The sequence below is a fragment of the Rhizophagus irregularis genome, chromosome 13 (assembly GCF_026210795.1).
Source record: "Rhizophagus irregularis chromosome 13, complete sequence".
Classification (NCBI taxonomy): domain Eukaryota; kingdom Fungi; phylum Glomeromycota; class Glomeromycetes; order Glomerales; family Glomeraceae; genus Rhizophagus; species Rhizophagus irregularis.
The window spans coordinates 898,700-921,244 of NC_089441.1; the positions used below are offsets into that span (position 1 = coordinate 898,700).

Consider the following 22,545-nt stretch of genomic DNA (forward strand, 5'->3'; position numbering starts at 1 on the left):
ATTTAAGATTTTTTTATATGAAATAGTATTCCTAAGTACAATTTAAATAGAGTTTAAATAATTAATCCAAATGATATCCAAATTAACACAAGTTTCTCAATTTTCCTTTGAAGAATCACCGTTTGTAAAATATGATTATATTATTTGTTACATTTATAAGCTTAATTATGCCCAATGTCTACGCTCAAGAATATAATCCTACTTCTGATACCTACGATAATTTAATCAATGTACTACTGCCACGGCATTACTTATCATTTCATCATATAAAAGCAGATATAAACATTTAATTGGTCTATTTGAATGTTGTATTCTATGGGTATATTTATTTTTTTTCCCTCCTATTTATAATTATTTTGTTTATAAGAGCACTTCTAAATATGATTTTGTATGTATGATTTCGTGCATAATTTTATCAACATATTTTGTTGGTACATTCATATATGTAATTAAAAATAACGTAATTAAAATTATTGATAAACCTACAAAACCTCAACAACGGCAGAAACTTAGCACAAATCAATATATAATTTTAAGTTTATTAAGTATAATATTTGGTTCAGTAGTTATTCCAACATTTTCATTTACTTATGCAATATTTTGGATTAGAAAAGATGTTATAATTGAAAAAATTACTTATGAATGGTATATAGTAGTTTCAACAATATTTATTTTAATAGTTTTTATATTACTATTATTTGGTCGTCCACTTTTAGCGTTTTATTTTTATTTAGTAGTTTCAATAGGTTTATGTTTTTCTATAGCTTATTCAAGTAATTCTTATTTTACAAAATTAGTTTTGGTATTTATGACTTATTTTTTGGCACGAATATTTGATAGTGAAGTTTTATTAGGTAAATTTGTTAAAAGTATTGATGAATCAGCGTTTGTAAGAGATCTCTTTTATGTAGTTCATAGATGTTTTAGTTATTTCGCTAAGATTGATAGCACTAGAATGCTTAGAATTTATATTGGTAAGTTTTTTTTTTTAAAAAAAAAAGATATATCATGAAAATATGACTTATTCATATAAATTAAAATTGTGAAACATTTTTGTAGATGAAGCTGCTGACAAAGCCATTGATGATATGGATATAAAATTTATGGTTACAGATTATGTCAGTTTTGAAAAAGCTGAAACTACAATTCGGTATAATAGTAATGCTCCTCGAAGTGCTCATTATATTAAGAATATGTAAGATTATTTATTAAAATGCTTTTTAGTTTGACGGTCTCAATAATGTTACTTTTTTTTTTATCAATATAGACGGTATTCTAACTGTTATCTAAACATCACGGTTAATGATGAAACCACGGTAAAGATTTATTATTTAATATTAAATAATTTGAAGAATAAAATTATTAAAGAATTCTTTCATTAATAGGATTACCCTCTTGATGGAGTACAAAAGAATATGTTGTTTCAAACAACCAAACTTCTAAATGGAATCATTTTGACCATGACTTTTCTTGATGAAAAAAATTAATAAGAGAATAAATTGCATACTTTATTCTAATGAATAACTAATAATTCTTATAGGTTAAAATACATGGGAAGGAAGTTACAGTTATCTTTGATTAAACATTTAGATAGTGTCAAGATTTTCAAGTTGGGCGACTTTGTTATGTTTACTCAACTAGAACAAATGTGTTGAATAAATTTATATCATAATTTATTCAAATTTAACCTTTTATGAATGTTGTTAATACACCAAACTTTAACCAAAAGCTTTTTGTGAGTACTAACGCTAGAAGTTTAGAAGATTATATAACGAGTATTTGAATCATGTAATTATTTACTATTGCATTGTTACATAATTATTGAGCTTTTAACGTTGAAAATTAGAATCAATTCTCTGCGGAAAAAAATAATCATCTCAAAGTGAATTATCTGCGAAAAGAGAATAATCGTATGATATACTTTTCAAATACGTTATGGAAAATATGTAAATATTTTATTTAAATTTAATGTATTAAAAAATTATCCGAATTATAGTGATTTCATTGATTAGCTGAAAAATTTACTTAAAATGATTACATGTAAAAAATAAGCAAAATGTTAATATAACAATAGTATTAAAATGATATAGATTATTAAAATAATTTTGTTTGAAGTTGATGAATTAATCCTAGAAATGTGTAAGATGATATTGATAAATGAACATTATTCACTTAACTAAGAAGAGGAAAGTAAAATAAATTAATTATGAAAAAATAACTGCAAAAAAAAAAATAAACATTGTTCTTAAATATTATATTCTTGTACACAATAATTAGCTTATTAAATTCATTTTCATAATAATACCAGTCAAATGACTAATTAATGTAAAAATTCCTTACACAAGGCCACATATAATTTTCCCAAATATGGTCAATAATAGTACAATATATATTCATATAAGTTTTTCGGAATGTTTTTATTTTAAAGTTTTTGCAATATAAGAAAAAAAAATAATACTAATTAAATCTTTTTTTCTGACTATTTCAAGGGTGCTGAGCAATTTTATTTAGTATAACTTGTTTAGTTTAGACCATAGCTTCTGAGAAAACGCACACTATGGCGTTGAGCGCCAGTGGTGTGATTTACACCGTAAAAGTTTATTTTTTTTTAATTTTTTTTTTCAGTACACCATATTACACTCGTAGCTGCTAGATACAATTGATACATGGCTATTTTTTTATCAAAATAATTTTGTGTAATATGTAAAAATAAATTATTTGTGATTCATGCGTTAGTATAGAAAAGTTTTGAAATTATGAATAACAAATTGCTACTCTTAAGTCAAAGTTGTAATTATGGCCGCACGTTAGAAGTCACGTGATTGATTGTGATTTGCGCAGCTGATCGCATTATGAAAGAGACATGATTAATAAAAAAAACTCAACCTTTCCCACTTTATATTTAGAACATTGGGTGGTAGTTCCTCCAATCAAAATTTCATTAACCAGAACTAGGTTAGCCGCAAAAATCTTCATGAATTGGCTATCAGAACGTACATATGGGCTAAAATGACCAAAAAATTTTTTAAATAAACTACTTCACCTAGTAATGTCAAATATTTTTAATACTGACTAGTGTTCACCTGTTGTCTACGACAACAGTTAATATGTAATTCCGGCCAGAATTAAAAGATCTGCAAAGAATATCCTTTTTGGAAATTTGAGCAACACAATTTTTTTAATTTCTCTGAAAGTAACAGAAGACAAAATTTCCTTTTTTGGAAATTTGCGTAACCGACAATTTCCTTTTATGGAATCCCGTGTAACCCAAAATTTCAGTTTTTCGCCAGAAATAAAATTTCCTTTTTGGTCTTGTGTAACATTGGCGACGAATAGGAGTAGGGTTACACAATTCAAATGACTTATTTATATGGTTAATCTAAACATAACGCCCACGTGATTGCAGTGTTTTTTAATATATAGATTCAAATTTATATAGATGAGATGCAGCAAGAAGAAAATTAATCTATCAAAAACCTGAGAGAAATTATTAAATTAAAATATTAGTAAAGCCATATGTAAAATTATTTTTATGTATGCTGTATATTTTTATATTTTATTTATTATTTTGATTTAAATATATAAGTATAAAACATTTACATGATATAAATTATTATTCAGATGGCTTATAAAAAGAACTCATTTATCACTTCAATGATCTTTTTATTGAAACTGAACCTCTTTATAGACAGAATTAAAAGAGTGTTTGTGAAATGAATATATTAAGTATTTATTAAAATGTATAAGTATATCATTCTAGAATTTATTAGAATATAATAATACTTGTATTATAATAAAAAATATATCCTATGAATTTTGGGAAATTCCTTTACATGTACTGTAATCCTTGATTCTCAATTTGAGCAAGATAATCAAAATCTGAGACTCGGTTTAATAGTACAAACTAAAGAAGTTGAAAATCATCCTAATTTAACTTGGATTTTTAGAGTTAATAGTACATTTTCTTGTTGTGTGGTGAACAGTAACAGATTTTTTACTCAAATTGTCTTGTAGAGTTTGTTCTGAATTCATATTCTCGTCAGAATTATTAGTTTGTTTATAATTAAAAACTACAAAATTTAATTATGATTATTTAATAAAAATTCTAAATCATATCAGATATAAAAATAAAAGTAAATCACAAATATATTATATACTCACATTTATTTGTACATTAGAATAATTCAGCTTGAGATTTTGTGTTTGATTTATGTTTGTATTTGAGTTACTCAATACTTTGTTGTTTTTAAACATTCTCATCAAATCAAAAAAATAAAAGATTTTGAAGTTAACTTCAAAACTTACCATCCATCGTTCTGTTGAATCCAACATCTAGGACTGAATCTACAAAATAAATAGATACATTAATGAATGTTTCATTAAAAAAATAAATGTTGAAAATGGATTAAAAGGGCTGGATCTTACCAAATTTCACGTGTCTAAAGGTCCAGCTATCGAAAATGTTTCAATAATTCAACTCAACCAATTTACTAAAAATAGAAGCATGAATCCTACAAAAATTAAACAAAAGTCCTTCTTTTAAAAGATAGTTTTGAAAGTTTTCAGCCTATAAGATTAAAGAAATGCTCAAAGAATGTTTTAAATTATTTCCAAGGATTCTGAATCAAAGTCAAAATCCTATGAAAAAAAAAGGCAGGTTTTGAAAGTGATCTGAAACTTACTAAGAAATCTGCCTATAACCCAAAAGTTGAAGCTGGAGTCCTTAGAAAATAGATAAAAAATAAAAAGTTATCAACATGATAACCTAGTAGTACCAGAATACTTAGTTTCTTCATACATTCCTATAAAAAGCCTAAAAAAAGAAAGGATTAACAAAATGTTGGTTAACATTTCATTAAAAATAAGACTTAAAGTAAAAACCCACATTCAAAATTCCAAATGTCTAAAAATCAGAGGAACTAGTCTTCTAAAAAAAAGAAAAAAAGTAAAATTTCATTAAATTAATAAAGTCCATTAAAACCCATAGAAAACAAATGCCTAGATCAAAATTGCTGAATTCTGAGTGATACATCTAAAAAAAGAATAAATGAAATATTAGAATAATATTTTGTTAAAAGAGATATATTGAAAAGAACCCTCCTCCTACCAAATCCAACATGTTTGAAGGCTAAAATAAAGGAAAAATCCAAAAAAAAGAAAGATTAATATATAACAAAAAATACAACAAAATAAGAAGAAAATCAGAAGAAACTAATGGGAATTTTGAGAAAAGACCTAAAAGAAATCTAGTACAGAAAAACTATAATAATTTCTGGATAAGGTGATAATTATGAAGATATCACAGTGATAATTATGCAAATATTACAGTGATAATTACAAAGATGTTACAAAAGAATCACAGCAATAATTATTAAGATATCACAAGAGAAGTCACAAAGAAAAAATAGAAAATTTTAAGTAAAGAAAATACAGGACAACCAAAAAGAAGAAATGGCTGGAAAACTATAAAAGAAATATTACAAAAGAAAAAAATAAATAATTTTTAATAAAATCATCAAATTTTATTAGAGATGAAATTCTAAATCATTAAAGAATTGCAACAATTAATTAATAGATGATTGACAAAAATGCTGAAAAAGATAATTGACAAGAAGATCAACAAAAGTATAGAAAACAAACCAATGAAAATTTAGACCTGAAGTTATCAACCAGTTAGAAAAATATTTTGAGAGTAACACAAAAAAAATTGTATACCTACTATAATAGGGAGAGGATAAAATCTTGAATCAAATAATTATGATTGAGGTGCAGTATTGGAATACAAAATCAATACATACAATTTGGAGGATCACAAGGCTTGAGTTCAATTCTTTTAAGGCATATAGATTTATAAAATTTTATAATAGAGATTTAAAAATATAATAATTAGACATGAGTTCGATTCAATTAGATTTGTGAGAACACAAATTTTTAAAGGTGGAAATAATGTAACTGCCAAGTACCAAGCATGAATATCATAGAATAGAAAGTCTTAAATAGAGTAGAAAATTAGAAAATTAGAATATAATGCTAGTTATGTGGATAGCAATGCAGATTACTCCAGGTCATGAGTCTAAACTGATTCCATATATAGTGTTTTATACTATATAGTTCTATGAAACATATTTTTATATTTGAAGGATCAAATTTTTGCTTGAATAAATAATGGACTTTATTTTGAAATTCAAGTTGTATTTTTGTGAAATTAATGAAGATGATTGTGTGGGAACACTTTAGTGGGAATCATAGGCTTCACCATTTAAAAAAAAGAAATGAAATGTTAAGTTTGCTTTCTTGCTGAATTCCTATGCATCTCCTGGCCATCTAAATGAAACAAAATATAACATTAGCAAACATTTCAAAAAAAATAAATTTAAAATAAAGAAAAGAAAAACTAAAATTACCCTACCAAAATTCCATATTTGAAATAACCACCTAAAAAAAAAGAAAGGAAATAAACTATTAACCACTTGTTAAAATAAAGAACAATTTAAGAAAAAAAAAACAGAAAAACTTACTAAAATTTTGTGCCTCAAAGATCAAAAAGAGAATAAAAGAACTATCTAAAAAAATAAAAAATATTCTGACATTTTGATGATTTTTTAATAGAAAATATGAGAGTTGGAAAAGAAAAAATCCATGATAATAATATAATAATAAAAGGATTGTAATATACTATCAAAAAAACATATATTGATAGTAAAGTAATATATCACAACCAGATATTGTTCCTAGACAACAAGAATTAATTATTACCCAGGTTAGCCACATGAACCTGTTTTTAATATTTACTAATAAAGCTAACTAGTGTAGTACATCATTGTAGAATCAAGAAAAACATGATTCCCTCTTATGCTGTCTAAAAGAGAGCAATTGGAAGGTTGCATGATTTAATAATATCAATGAATTTTATTTGAAGGTTAACAAATGTGCATTTCAATATAGGTCAAGTCAATTTCTTTACAAAATTAGTGAAGATTTCAAAAATCTTTACAAAGAACATAATTATAAAGGTTGACAATGAGTCTTTAAAGACCATTTTTCAATTTTATATACATAATCACTTTTTTCCACGAAATTTTACTGAAATATGAAACATATGGTGAAATTTCAATTCCAAAAATAACTGCCAATTCTTTTGAGGCAATGCTAAAGTAGATACAATTTAATATTTAATCTAAAACTAGTGATCTATTTTTCAGATCAGATCAAACCTGAAGTTGAGAGGCAGTAGTATGACTCAGCTTTCACTGAATCTGGTTCAGTGTGATTCAAATTTGGAACACTATTTAAAACAAAAAAAAACTGCTGTATTTGATTATTGATGTTGTAGATATATGTATTCTGGTATGATCTCACTGGATGACTACAAACTGTCAGATTTCTTTGATTTATTACACGCCACTATAAATCTTGAATTAACAGAAATTGTTGATTATCTGAAAATCAAAACAAAACTTGTCTTGTAACAATGAATGAATTTTTAGATGCAGAATTCTCATTATATATACGCTATATAATATCTTATTCATTCTAATGAATGTGTTAATTGGCTTTATCTGAAAGTTATCTTAGAAAACTATGATAAGAAAATTTATGCTATTTATTATACTGTTTTTTGTATTATTAATAAATAAAAAATTACATATCATCTTATGCTATTTTAACCTGTAACCTGATCTACATGTTTTTTAATTTTTTTTAATCATGAAATTAAAAATATAATATGGCTGAACTATCTTGGAACTTAAAGTTTTCAAAATTTTAGAGCATGAAAAGGGTTAATGGCCAAATTTGCTGCTACTTTGATGGCAAAAGCGATGCTCTTCTGAACCTTTCAAGTCTGAAGATAACTTCCATATATTCTTCAAATCAACCAAGATTTTCAAGATTATGACATAAAGGGAAGGACCTGCAACAGCTAAAGAGTCTAAGGAAAAAAGAAGCATTTACTTTCCATTCATCCATTTGACTTACAAACCCACGAAATTCAAGATTCTAACAAGCATTTCAAGCATTGTATGGAGAATATTTTGAGCATTACAGGTAATGAATAAATCTCTTATCCTGTATTCCTGTTTTCATTTCTTGTTATTTACTTCATATGAGCATTTGAGTTGCTAGATATTCTGAGCGAAGCCTTTAGAAATGTTATGCTGGACCTTATCTTCTGTAACACTAATAAGGTTCTCATCTCCTGAAATGAAAGTTATAAGCAAGGGCACTGATAAGTTTTAAAAAAATGGCATGCATGGTCTCAAAAAAAAATTCTTATACCTTAACTACTCTTTCAGTTTTTTAATAATATTCGTATAACAATAAAATGGAGCTTTTAAATATGTAAATATTGAATATTCTTTTGATTTTAAAATCAAGTCCCATAACAATTTTGTTCATTTCTTTCATTATTGAAGATAATAATTGTATTTATTGTGGTGATAAATATACTGAAACACTTCTTTGCTACCAAAAATATTGCAAAAAATGTTTATCACATTATATTACCTAATGATGTCGTACTTGGATGTATACATATACACAACGAAGTCTGTAGTGAACATAAAATAAGTAAGGAAAGAAAACAACTTAAATTGTACAAATTGCAGCAATTGTTCAGAAGTTTTATATTTTAAGAATAATTGCAAAGGTATGTATTATGATCACTATAATGACCACTATGTGACTATGAGGAAAAGCACTGTGAATTATGTAAAAAATCATCGTTAAATTCACTAAATTAATGATTAGAGTGTAGATTAGCGGGTAGGAATTGAAACTATTAAAAGGGGGAAATTTTGTGACTTTGGGATCTTTGGCAAGATTTATTAAGGAGAATATATATCTTTCTTTTTAAATTTTTATTTTTTATTTCACTTTTATTTTTTTTTTAAATATAGATTTTTAATTATTTTTAGTGGTGCAAAAACTTTTATAAAAATTTTTAAATAGGTTTTAGTCTTTTTTTTGTAATAAATAACAAGCTAATAAACAGAAAATATATTAATATGTCTTTAAATTTGAAAAATGGAAGTTTTTAATTTTGGATCAACAAAAAAGTTAAAGATTCAAATAATTCATGATTTATAACTGAAGGCAAAGCATAATAATAATATATGATACTAATTGACTTTGTTTTACCAAAAGGCAATTCTTTGACATCCAAAGAAACTGTCTGTGCATGTGGATCATTATAAAAAACGGAATAGAGAAATTTTCAAAAAAAAAAAAATTATAGAAAATCCGGTCAAATGAGAATGATTATAAAAAAAATTACCACATTAATTAAATTAAAAACTCTTGAACTAGGGACTCTTATTATTCAGATACAGTCAGTCATACTGTCATATGAGGCGCCATGCTGTTCAAAAGTCTGGGGTTTAAACCCCAGATCAAATCCCAGATTTATCCGGGTGAAAATGGATTAATCCATATTTCATCCCAGATTTTCCTATATTTCACCCCGGATTTGATCCATATTTTATCCTGGATCTGATCCATATTTTATCCCGGATCTGATCCACATTTTACCCCAGATTAATTCCTTAAATTTCACCAAAAATTATATCACACCCAATTGTCAAACCCCGGATTAATCCATATTTCATCCCAGATTTGATCCATATTTTATCCCGGATTTGATCTATATTTTATCCCGGATTTGATTTATCCCAGATTCAATTTTATCCCAGATCTGATCTATATTTTATCCGGATTATATTTTATCCTTAGACTATATCACAGGTTTTTAAGTCATGTGATCAGATTTTTTTGTTTATGAGATCATTTTAGAAACCTCTCTTATAACTTTAAAATAAAGTAAAATTTCTATTAAAGTTTACATGAGATGTTTTGAATAGAGATAAAGATGACCCTGAAATTAGATTTTCCAAAATTCTGAACCCATAATCCGTAATTCCAAACTTCTGAAATCTGAAATTCCAGCCAAAATTGAAATTAAATATGTAAATTCAGCTGGAATTATGCACTTAATTCCAGCAGGAACTATTGAATTTCGATTTTGGCTGGAATTACGGGTTAATTAATTTTAATTATGAATTAATTTTGGCAGAATTTCAGATTTCAGATTTTTGTTAAATTAATTTCAAATTTCAGGGCTATCCTTAAATATAGAGATTACATGATTTTAAATTATTACCAGATGTCATACCCTTTACGCTTAATTTCAGCCAAGTTGCCAAGTTTGTAATGCTGGTTCCATTCTCACATTATATCATATGACTGAAATTTTAGGTAAGTTTTCAAAAAATATTTTTCAAAAATAAAATAATTTTTTAATTATTTTTTTTTCATTTTTATAGGAACTGACATTACACTTATTGAAATTTTAGTTCCAATAAAATTGGAAAATTATACATAAGGTTATATGACTTTTTAAAAGGAAAATTTTCATATCAATCATTTGGTATTATTTATTTTATTTCTCTTATCTAACAATTTTATAATTAGAAGGCAAAAAAAAACCAAGCCCTTTAGATAAATATAAACAATAAATATTTTTAGATTATATAGGGGAGAAAATTTGTTGGTATTATTGAAAAAATATTTAGTATTATAATAATCATATATATAATTCATATTTAAAGTTTAAACATCCTATATATAAATAGAAACTTTATTATAAAAAATTTTTTAAAATTTTATTTTCAGAATTTTTCTAACTATTACTGGAGATGATGATCACCAGGTGACTGAAATTATGATAATCAACCAGCATTAAAAAATATAATGCCAGTAAAAATTGATAATTCTGGCTAAATGAAAATAATTACCTGGTAATTTGAAGTAAAAAACTTATTTTCATACATTTTTTATAAATAAATATGTTGAAAAATATTTTGAGATTTTTTTAAAAATTTATTATTAACCTATTAACAGGGTGATTAAAATAAATTATTTTTATTATTTATTCAGTGCAATACCTCTCGTATAATAGGTATCTCTTGTATTTTATATGATGATCTAATAATTAGAATTTTATAAAATTTTATAATTAAATAGTTTTTAATAAAATAAATTGATTAAGTAAATAAAAAATTTTCTCAATTTTTTTACTTATATAATATAAAAATTATGATAAATTTGATTGGTTAAAATTATATAATATTGAAATTTATATATTTAGTAATCATAATTCTGGCTAAATTTATAATGCTAACTAGAGTTAAGATTAATTATTAAGGTTTTTTTTTAAAATTTAAAGAGCAGCGTAAGGAGAATTTAATTTTATTGGTTGATCGGCAAGAATTCTAACTGGCTAAAATCAATAATTGACTTCGTAATGTTGGATTTATATCACCAGGATAAAATCAAAATCAAATCCGGGATAAAATATAAATCAGATCCAGGATAAAATATGGATTAATCCGGGGTAAAATATGGTTTAAATCTGGGATGAAATATGGATTAATCCGGGGTTTGACAATTGGGTGTGATGTAATTTTTGGTGAAATTTAAGGAATTAATCTGGGGTAAAATGTGGATCAGATCCGGGATAAAATATGGATCAGATCTGGGATAAAATATGGATCAAATCCGGGGTGAAATATAGGAAAATCTGGGATGAAATATGGATTAATCCATTTTCACCCCGGATAAATCTGGGATTTGATCTGGGGTTTAAACCCCAGACTTTTGATCAGTATGGCGCTTCATACTGTCATACTGTAAATTACCTCCTGTTATTTGGTACTACACGTGTGTGTAATACAAAAAAGGACTAATGGCAAAATTATGTCCTATGTCCCATGCTCGACAAAATTAGCCCCTGTACTACTATGATATAAACTTCTATAAATAATTCTTTAACTATGCAATAATACAAATTCCTTTTTTATAAATTTGAAAATAAAAAATGAGTTACAATAATAAGGACGAGATAGTACAATTAGAAACTGAATTTAATGAATTGAATATTTCTGATAGAAATCCAAATTTCAATCATGAATATTGTTATAAACTAAAAGGTGACAAATTATGGTGTAAAGAATGTGTTCCTTATTATACAATTGAAGGATGGACCAGTGGGAATAATGGGATTGATGAATTCTTTGCTAACAATGCTAAATTTTCATAATGCATTGTGCAATCATTGTACAAGTCTTGTACAAGGTATTTTAAATCTGAAAATATATAGTACGATATTTCTAACAATACATTTTTAATATTAATTTATTCACAATCAATTGTAAAATATATAATTCTGATACATTTTCCAATGAATCTTAAAATCTTTTACAATGTTTTCACAAGATTTTACTTATATATATATTGTACAAAATATTGTATAATGAATTTTCACAATTAATTATTTATAACATAATCTAATTACCATTAACGTTAATATATACTAGGTGTATAATCTAATTACATTAAAAACCCTACGGGCTTTTCGTAAAATTTATATATTAAAAATATAAAAAAAAGAATTCGAATTTCGGAGAAACCCATGGCCCTATTTATATAAAATTATGTATCACGTGCATTTGATATAATCCGCAGTTCGATGACTTTGATCAACTAACTTTTTTATAACTTTTTTTTTCTTTAAACTTTTTTTCTTATAAACTTTTTTTTCTTTAAACTTTTTTTTCTTTCTTATAAACTTTTTTTTTCTCCTTTTAAACTTTTTTTTCTTCTTTTAAATAAACTTTTTTTTTACTTTTTGATTCATTCTTCCCTTTTCCTTCGTTCACCCTTTCACTTCCCTTCGTATCCTTCTTTCATCTCTTCCTTGTTCTTTCCTTTTCTTTTCCTCCCTTTTCCCTTTACTTTTACATTCCCCTTCTCTTTTCTTTCTCTTTTCCCGCTTCTCTCGCACTTTTTGTTGAAGAAATCTTAAGCGTTTCCTCCTTAGGTGCAAATTTCTGGTAAGTTTGTCTTTTTTTTTAATTGTTTCATTTTAACGAACGATTTTTAATAGTTGTTTTTCTTACTTTTTTTTAGACTTCGAGTATTTAGACGCGTGAGAATATGGTGGGAAAATTTTTTCTTAATATCTATTTTAATGAAACGTTTCTAACGTTTCAAATTTTTTCTTTTTTTTAGATGGTTCTTATGGTCTTCTTGGACGCAGCATTTCGGCAAGTTTATTAGAAATCATTTGTAAAATAAATAAAATGACAGTTTTTTCTTAACTTTTTTTAGACAACATGATTCTTTGGCTATTTGAACGCGTGGGAATATGGTGGCTAATATGGTGGGAAATTTTCTTTTTTTTTTAATTATCTATTTTAACAAAACGTTTTACTAATTCGATTTTCTCTTTTTTTTAGACATATTATTTCGGTAGGAATTTCCAAAAAAAAAAAAAAAAAAAAAATATTTTTTTTTTATTTCTTTAACGAAATGTTTTACTAACATTTCGATTTTCTCTTTTCTTTTTTTAGACGGTCAGTCCTTGGGCGCGTATTATTTTGGTAGGGCTTTTTGAAAAAAAATCTTTTTCTTTAATTTCTTTCTTTTTAATGAAACGTTTTGCTAACGTTTCGTTTTTCTCTTCTTTTATCTTAGACAGCAAGCACTTCAGGATCTTTGGATACGCGGAACTTCACTTTCGGTAAGTTTTTTCTCTGTTTTAGTCTATTTATTTTAACAAAACGCATTTTAACATTCAATTTTATTCTTGTTTTTTAGATAGGGCTAAACGTTTCGTTCTTTCTTTTGGAGATTTTATTAAAATGAATTTAAATTATAGTTATAAAAATGACCGAGGAAGTAATCATGAAATTACAGATTTTGAAAAACAGTAAGTGAAAACAACAGTTCCGTATTCTCTTTTGACGGCAAAATGCGAACCAGAAGTGGAATTTGGTAGTGAGCTAACCTTTATGATTTTTTTTTACGCTTCTTTTCAGTACTAATATTTCATGTTCCTCTTTTTTTAGATGGCTGATACTTCGAATTTCTTTAGACATGCGAGAATTTGGTGGGTGGGTTTTTCTTTGAGACAGTTAAGTTTCAAAAAAAAAAAAATTTTTGAACTTTAAAAAAAAAACATTTTTTGTGGGAACTTTGGTTCCAAATCGGACATGGCAGAATCAGGTAAGTTCTTAAAAATTATTTAAAGACCTTAAAAACATTTTATTGACGTTTTTTCTATTATATAGGTCCTGGATCATATTTTTAGTGTTTCAAAATTTTTGAAACTTTCCTTTTGTAGATTTGAATGGACTAAACCATCAGAAGAGATAAAGTAAGTTTCATCATGAACTTTGCTTCTTTTAATTTTTTAATAAAAGAAACGTATTGTTAATGTTTCTCTATTTTTTTTTGTAAGATTCGAATTCTGACCATGGAAGATTAAGTTTACGTATGTATCATTACAAAACTTAGTTTTATTTTATTTTTCTTTTAACTTTGATATTTTAACGAAGTCTTACATCTTTTGCTTCTTTTTTTAGACGGCTAGTTTTTTAGATCTTTGAAGTTTTGACATGTAAAATTCATGTTAATTTAGTGGGATTCTATTCTTATTGTAAATTATTCTTTAATTGTTTCTCTCCTTTTTAGATGGATTGTTCTTCGAGTATTTGTTGCATGGAATTCGGTAGATGATCTTTTCTTTGAACTATTTTTCTAACGGAATGTCTATTAACATTTCGTTTTACTTTTCTAGTCGGGTATAGATGTGTGAAATTAGTTGGATTATTTCTTTTATTAGGCAGCCAGTTTTTCGGGTCTCTCTGACTCTTTTTGAACATGTTGGTTTTTGGATTTCGGTAAGTGTATTTTTTTCATTAGTTTGTTTATATTAATGAATGTTACTTCATTCTTTTTTTTTCAGGAAATTTTTTTCGTTTCTTTTTAATAGTATTCGCATCTACACCAAAAAAACAAAGAATGGTAAAAAAATGAACACTTATAAGGATGTAAAGTAGTTGTATAAAGAAAATGAAAATAAAAGAGAAAAGAAACTTGATTGCAAGGAAAGAGAGAAGAGTAATTAAATGAGGATAGAGGAGGATTGACATCTTACGTGTGATGAACCATAGAATTAATTTTTAGATAATATTACATTAAATAAGTAAATTATAATGTATTTTATAATTAAATTTTACAATATATTTTCAATAAATATTACAATAAATTTTACAGTATATTTTTCAATAAATTTTATAATATATTTTACAATAATTTGCTACAATTTATATTAAATATACATGTTAATAAATTAATGTTACAATAAATTTTATACTAACTATTGTACAATGTCCCTACAAGACCAATAACGAGTATCTTAACATGGTTTGTATATAATATACTGTAATATTAATTTTACAATGTATTTTAGAAATTTTAGGTTGTTAGCAAAGTTTATCAAGGATACGATTTATAATGCAAAAAATAATTATTTTTATAATGGCAAATTTTATCCAAAATTTCTTGAATGGGTACCATTTGATAGATTTGAGGATATAAACCAAATTGGTGAAGGTGGGTTTGCTAAAGTATATTCCGCAACATGGATTGATGGCAAAACGAAATATAAAAGACATGACGGAAGTTTGGAAAAAAGAGAACCTGAACCTATAAAAGTTGCTTTGAAAAAATTGAATGAATCACAAAATATTTCACCAGAATATTTAAATGAAGTATATTTCCACTTTTTTTATTGTTATCTAATTTTAAAATATAATTATTAATTACAATTATTGATTTTTAAATTTTCATAGATTAAAATACTTTGGAATTTTTACTTAAATGAAACTAGTGATACTTATTTAAAATTTTATGGAATAACTAAAGATGACAAAACTAAAAAGTTTATGATGATTATGCAGTTAGTAAATCAAGGAAATTTAAGAAGTGTTCTTTCAAGTAATTTTAATAATATCGTTTGGATTGAAAAATTACTAGTCTTACATAACATATTATATGATCTTAAAGATTTGCATAAATTGGGTTATTTTCATAAAGATTTAAATATATTACTGAATAGAAAAGAAGAACCTGATAAAAATCTTTCTTATGTTTCAGATTTTGGATTATCAGGACCATCAAATGAACATAAATCCGATAATAAAACTTGTGGAGTATTGCCATACATTTCTCCAGAAGTTTTGAATGGTGAACCATATTCATTAATCATTATCTTCTGATATCTATAGTTTTGGTATAATTATGGCAGAATTATCATCTGGAAGATCTCCTTTTTATAATAGAAAACATGATTATAGCTTAGCATTAGAAATATGTAATGGAATCAGGCCTGAATTTGGAAAGGGAACTCCTGAAATTTATAAAAAATTAGCATATAGATGTATGAGTGCTATTCCAAATCAAAGACCAACAGCTAGTGAATTATATGACATATTAAATTTTTGGTATATTTCTCATTATAGATATTTATCAAGAAGAGGAAAATTTTGGTTATAAGGGAAAAGAAATTAAAGCTACTTTTGATGAAGCTAATAAAGAAATACCAAATATTTCAACTTCACATGAAAAAAATCCTGATGCCGTATACACAAGTAGGGTATTTACATTTAGTAGTAATTTGCCAAAACCTATTAATTCATCTATTATTACTTCGTATCTTGATGAAGATAATAAAGGTATTGTACTTGAACTATTACTATTATGATTATTCCTTCTATATGATTAGTCCTATAATTACTTTTTTTTTTATTGTTTTATAGATTGTCAAGATTCTAAATTATTTGATTTAGAGGTTTCTAGTTAATTATATTCAAAATATAACATAATTATTCATTGAGTTTACTACAAATAATTACAGTATATATTCGTTTATCGTATTTTTTGTGATATATTCACTGTTTATTTTATTAAATTATTATATTTATATACATAATATATAATTATTATAATAAAAGGCAAGTAAAATAACTATTTAACAATTAAACATTATAATATGATCTTAGAATGTGAAATTAAGTGGTAATTATACTAAGAAATATAATATATATTGCGACTGTGAACTCATCTTTCTATTGCCTTTACGATAACGACATATTCGAAGAAAAATAATTTAAAATAAACAACTAAAATTAAATCAGTAACTTCTTTGCATTATTAAGTAGTTCAATGATAAAGTTTTTACATTATCAAATGAGTGAGTGTTGATTTACTTTAAAAAACTGAAATTGAAATTTAAGCAAATTATCTATAATAATGAGTATAATCCAAAAATAATAAAATAAAGGAATGAAACTATAAATATTTTTAATAAAAAAATGAGCCATGAATTTTTTTATGTACTGTATTCGGAGATACGACAAATAAATATATTATTTCGAACGACCTACTGTAGAATTTCTGTCTTTCATCCATATCAGTGACATAACTACTTGCTGTATTGGACAAAAATATATTATAAAACTTCTATATTAACCTTATTAATCTTACAAATCCGTTTAAACTATTTTATTATGAGTGCAGTATTTCTTCTTTTTTTTTTTGTTTCAATAAAACATATCAATTTTAATTCCAAATCCATTTTTAACCATAGAAATTGTGAGAAGCGTTCCTATTCCTCAATTTTTGTGCTATTACTTAGATTTAATGCAAATTTGTTTTGATAAGAATGCGAGATCAGAATAAACAATATTACAATAAAATAATATAATATAGTATATTTATATATTTAATAAATATAGATCATAAATTTAATAAAATATATTTGCTAAAGCTACCTCCTATAAATAATTATGATGAAAAAGTTAATTTCCTAACTTACCCGTAAATAAATGAAAGAAAGTAACTAAACCAACAAATATAAGATTTTTACCGTATATATGTTGTATGTTGTAATGCCGTAATATACCTAGTAAATTTATTAATTATAAGGCGCAGTATTATATTTAGAATTAATGTATAAAATTTAGTTTTTAAAATTGTATGACGTTATAAATGTGACGTCCGAGACGACGTTAAACTAATAGATAGTAAATGATCAAGTGATTAAGATATCAGGTGATTAATTTGTAGATCATGACGTTAAATATAAGGATAATTTAATTGGTTACTAAATGACATTACACTTAAGGAAATAGATTATGAATTTTTTTTTTTTTTTTTTTTTACAACTCGCGTAACCGCCTCTCTTTATTAATTAAATTGAAAAAAGCGCACTATTTACAAAATAAAAAAAGAGATACATTGAAATTGCCAACGTCAAGAATTGACAATCACTCCATACCGGGCGCTTCGGGTCAAAATAGATTATGGATTAGTAATGATAAACATTGCTTGTTTAATGTGGAACAATAGTTTTGAGGGCAACGCATAGTATAGGTTAAGTTCAACAGGTTACTATATTCAGATTAATATAAATAGCAGAATCATTTTAATCTTGTTAAAAATCAGGATACGAATTTTGAAAATAAAAAGAAATTTTAGGATAAACATTCAACCGTTATTTAATATTATTATGCAGCCAAATAGGATCATGTTGTTTTTAACATACTGATATTTTTTAGATAAACAAATATCTTTGATATTTTTGACGCATTACGTCATATAGATTATTATCACACATTTATTATGCTTTTCATATGGAACATGATCTTGGACGTCTGCATAATAACATAGTTATTAGGTAGGGGGGTTAAAATATCATCCGAACTGCTTCGCAGTTCGGTGATATTTCAACCCCTCTACCCAATAACTATTATTTATTAAGCCAAGCATATTATTGTATTTATTTATATTATTAATAAATAATCATTTTGTCAATATCTAAGGTGGTAAACGTGACTTATCACGGGCTTAGGTATTACAATGTGGATTCTGAATCCACACATGTGTTGGCCAGAATTAAAGCATAGTGCCGGACTAGAATTTCGTAATGCTGGCCAAGATTCGATTTTCACAAACTGTATATGTGCATCTTTTTATTCTTTTTTCTTTCTCCTGACAATCCCGATTTTATTACGGGAATCCGAAAAAAGGCCGATATATGTACATATATATTTATATTATTATTTATTTCATTTATTATTATATGTTTATTTATATATATAATATAAAATATATATATTTTGTATTTTTTTTTTAGTTTCAGAGTACTTAATTTTGTCTCTTATATTTTTTACATGTGCTTCAATAATTTATTATTTATTGTTTCAATGAATGTAACAAAAAAAAAGAAAAATTTTTTTTTTTTTTTTTATAAAAATAAGGGTGAAGTTTCGAACTTTTCATTTTCATTTTTTTTTTTAAGCGCATCAATAGTTTCAGAGTTCAAAAAAACCTTTTTTTGAACAAGTACATTCATTTATTTCATTCATTTATTCCTTATATCACCCCCCTATACACTCGTCAGACATCACACATCAACATCACCATAATTTATATATAACTAAACAAAAAATTCCCAACAATTTTTTTTTTTTTTAAAAAAAAAAACAAATATTAATTTTTTCTTTATCAAGTTTATAACACAATCATGAAGGTCACTATTTCTCTTTGTGTTTTCGCATCATTACTTGTTACGTTTACAGACGCGGCGGCGTTAACTGGTAAATGGCCACCTCTTGATCAACCTCCACCACCTGTGAAGGATTGGACCGCTTTGGTTGATTTAACAAAGGTTCCCAATGCTCCTTTAGTAAAAGCAGCAGATGTAGGAGTCAAATGTCCAGACAAAAATACTTTTTGTAATTGGAGTTGTAATGGGTGTACTAAGCCCGACTCCGACGTCATCCTATGCCCAACTAAAGGAGGTTAGTACAAAAAATATTATTATTTTTTAACTAGAAAAAAATTAATATTAACTGTTAATAATTTTTTTCCAATAATAGATTGGGGTATCACTTTTGATGATGGTCCAACGTAAGTTTTATTTCACATGTAATAGTTATTTATGTCATAACATGTCAACACCTCATGTTTAAAAATTTTTTTATATTTTATAGAGAATACACAACCGGCTTGTTAGATTTCCTTGATAACACAGGGGATAAAGTAACATTCTTCGTTGTTGGTTCTAGAGTATATGAAAATCCAGAAATTTTACAAAGAGCGGCTAAGGCGGGACATCAAATCGGTATACATACTTGGTCTCATCCATATCTTACATCACAATCCAATGAACAAATAATTGCAGAATTCAAATGGACTGAAGCTGCAATAAAACAAGCTGTTGGACTTACACCTAAATATGTACGTCCTCCATACGGAGATTATGATGATCGTGTAAGAGGAATTGCAACTCAACTTGGTTACAAAGTTGTTATTTGGGATAGAAATACAAATGATTGGATGTCAGAAGATGATAAATCCTACCAACTTACATGGATTGAAGGAAATTTCACTGAATGGGTTAAGGAACCTGCTACTACCGGTCATATTTCTCTTGAACATGACCTTTATAAACAAACCGCTGAGAGAGCTCTAATAGCTTTACCAATCGTTACAAAAGCTGGATTCAGTATTAAACCCATCTCTGTTTGTTTAGGAGAAAACCCATATGTTGAAGATGTTTCCCTTAATACAACTACAACTACAGCACCAGCACCAGCACCGACAGCAGCACCAGCATATCCTAGTTCAATACCATATGTTGTTGGTGAATCAACAGCTGCTATACCATCAGCTTCCTCTACCCCTGCTACTACCAGTGCTGCAAATACTTTAAACAGTGCTAATTTATGGTCATTTGTATCATTTATTGTGGGATCTGTCATGTTCATTTAACATTTTAAATAATTTGCATACAAATAGATTTTCTTTTTTTATGTAGAGAACAATAATAGTTAATAATAATAAAAAAAAATTAGTCGTATCTTAATAATTAATTACTTTTTTTAAAGGCTAAGTTTTTTCTTTTAAGATTTCGATAATAAAATTTCTTTTTTAACGTTAATTTGTTCTAGTATTTTTTATTATTATTATTATTTCGACCAAAACGAATAAGTTCAAGTAATAAATAATATGAAACGATGAATATAATATAATTAAAATAATTTTTATTGTTTACTAAAAAAAATTTCAAATGAAAAAAAAAAAGATATGCGCAAATAAAAATAAATAAATAAATAAATAATGATCGTAATGTAATGTTATCGATATTTGAGAAGTATTTAACTTAACCAGATTTGTGATTTATATTTTTTTTTTACGAAAAAAATTATTCGGAATTAGTAACGGAATTTAAAATCGAAAAAAGAAAATTAAATTTATAAAAATTATTATAATAAAAAATTGGATTTCGGATTATTGACAGATAAGGGTCTTATTAACACGTCACAATTTGTCGCACACTCATGATAAACAAGTGATCAGATAATTTTGATCTTCAAAAATGACAAAAAAAATACAGTTGATCCCATTGAAATTATTAATTTTTTTTTTAAATAATATTATTTTAGGAAATTTTTTCGTTTATCAAATATTTTTTTTTTTGTTTTTTGACTTTTTAAGTTTTTTTCTTATATAAAGGATTCACGTTATAAATTTTGTAAAGCACATGTTAACTTGAGATTAACTATAAACTTTTATAATTTAACCCTTTTATTTAAAAATAGATTATTTAAATATAGATATCAATATATACAGTAAATACAAAATAAGATCAATTTATAGTACAATTATCGTCGTTCAAATGTACTTTTGGTACTTTTATATATTTTTAATGAAACGAATGATAAAATAAAGAATTTTTTTAGGATACTCGTTCTAATAAATATCTATTAATCAATATTCAAAAATTTTTAATATTTAGATAAAAGTTAAAAGTATTAATCTAAAAATAACGGACATGTGAACGGTGAATGTGTTACAAGAAATTTCCTAAATTCGGTTAGATCCTTTAACTGCGTGATCACTCTTGATATCATGTGTAATATGAGTTGTCTTATTAAGATCATTAAGATCAGTGGCTGATCATAATTTTTCTGCTAGTTTAAATTACGTACTTATGTTTTTAAAGTTTATTTATCAAATGCCAAGATTTTTAACATTTTTTTAAAAAAAAGATTGGTTTTGCTAACAAATTTATAATTGGTTGATGTTTGTTTTCATTAGTTTATATCAAATTATCATGTAATGAAACAGTATAATAACTTTTGAACTTTTTTAGAATTTACCACCCATATTCCAATATTTTGGCTATTTTAAAAAAAGATCATCTTCATGTATCTTGACCGTCAACTGTTTTCAATTATCGAAATAATTCAGTTTTATAATGTTTTACAAAGATTATATTTAATAAAAAAATATAGAACTTTGTATTTCTTGGATTTTTTTTTTGATTTTTTTTAAAAGGGTTTTTATATAATCGAAGTTTCTCTTATCAAATTTTGAATTTTACGTCTGTGTATGATAATTTTGATTCTACCTTTAAACCTCAAGATTCATTTCTCATAAAATAAACTAGTGACAACTATACTTCTCATACTCAGTATTTTATTCATATGGAACAAGATAATGATAACGCTAATGAAAGTATTACATTATCAACTTAAACTGGTTTGTATTTATTTTATTTGAGCTTTTGGGCCAGTTCTTTACATTAGTTAATATGGTTGGTTGCATTCTATTGTAGCTTTACTTGGTGTTGAATAT

The 22,545-nt window shown here is 25.6% G+C and overlaps 4 protein-coding genes across 4 annotated transcripts, besides 2 other annotated features; all 4 read left to right on the forward strand.

The window, feature by feature from the left end:
* Nucleotides 1–167: 167 nt before the first annotated feature.
* OCT59_004821 (uncharacterized protein) lies at nucleotides 168–1,487 on the forward strand (the record flags this gene model as incomplete). The annotated part of the gene is made up of 5 exons (XM_025324472.1): nucleotides 168–230; nucleotides 368–974; nucleotides 1,060–1,195; nucleotides 1,268–1,316; nucleotides 1,386–1,487. 5 exons carry the CDS (start codon nucleotides 168–170, stop codon nucleotides 1,485–1,487), a joined length of 957 nt encoding a protein of 318 aa, XP_025186037.1.
* Nucleotides 1,488–11,872: 10,385 nt separating this feature from the next.
* On the forward strand, nucleotides 11,873–12,094 carry OCT59_004822 (uncharacterized protein; the record flags this gene model as incomplete). Its single annotated transcript, XM_066137963.1, has 1 exon — nucleotides 11,873–12,094. The coding sequence occupies one exon, from the start codon at nucleotides 11,873–11,875 to the stop codon at nucleotides 12,092–12,094; it is 222 nt and encodes a 73-aa protein (XP_065997154.1).
* Nucleotides 12,095–13,201: 1,107 nt separating this feature from the next.
* Nucleotides 13,202–13,204: a sequence feature (Short protein (OCT59_004823, UZO13321.1) was converted to a misc_feature.).
* Nucleotides 13,205–14,635: 1,431 nt separating this feature from the next.
* Nucleotides 14,636–14,653: a sequence feature (Short protein (OCT59_004823, UZO13321.1) was converted to a misc_feature.).
* A 646-nt stretch (nucleotides 14,654–15,299) lies between these two features.
* Nucleotides 15,300–16,702, forward strand: OCT59_004824 (uncharacterized protein; the record flags this gene model as incomplete). Its single annotated transcript, XM_066137964.1, has 4 exons — nucleotides 15,300–15,611; nucleotides 15,693–16,086; nucleotides 16,362–16,574; nucleotides 16,659–16,702. The coding sequence occupies 4 exons, from the start codon at nucleotides 15,300–15,302 to the stop codon at nucleotides 16,700–16,702; spliced, it is 963 nt and encodes a 320-aa protein (XP_065997155.1).
* Nucleotides 16,703–19,426: 2,724 nt separating this feature from the next.
* OCT59_004825 (uncharacterized protein) lies at nucleotides 19,427–20,676 on the forward strand (the record flags this gene model as incomplete). The annotated part of the gene is made up of 3 exons (XM_025309053.1): nucleotides 19,427–19,703; nucleotides 19,782–19,812; nucleotides 19,896–20,676. 3 exons carry the CDS (start codon nucleotides 19,427–19,429, stop codon nucleotides 20,674–20,676), a joined length of 1,089 nt encoding a protein of 362 aa, XP_025186039.1.
* Between the last annotated feature and the right edge of the window lie 1,869 nt (nucleotides 20,677–22,545).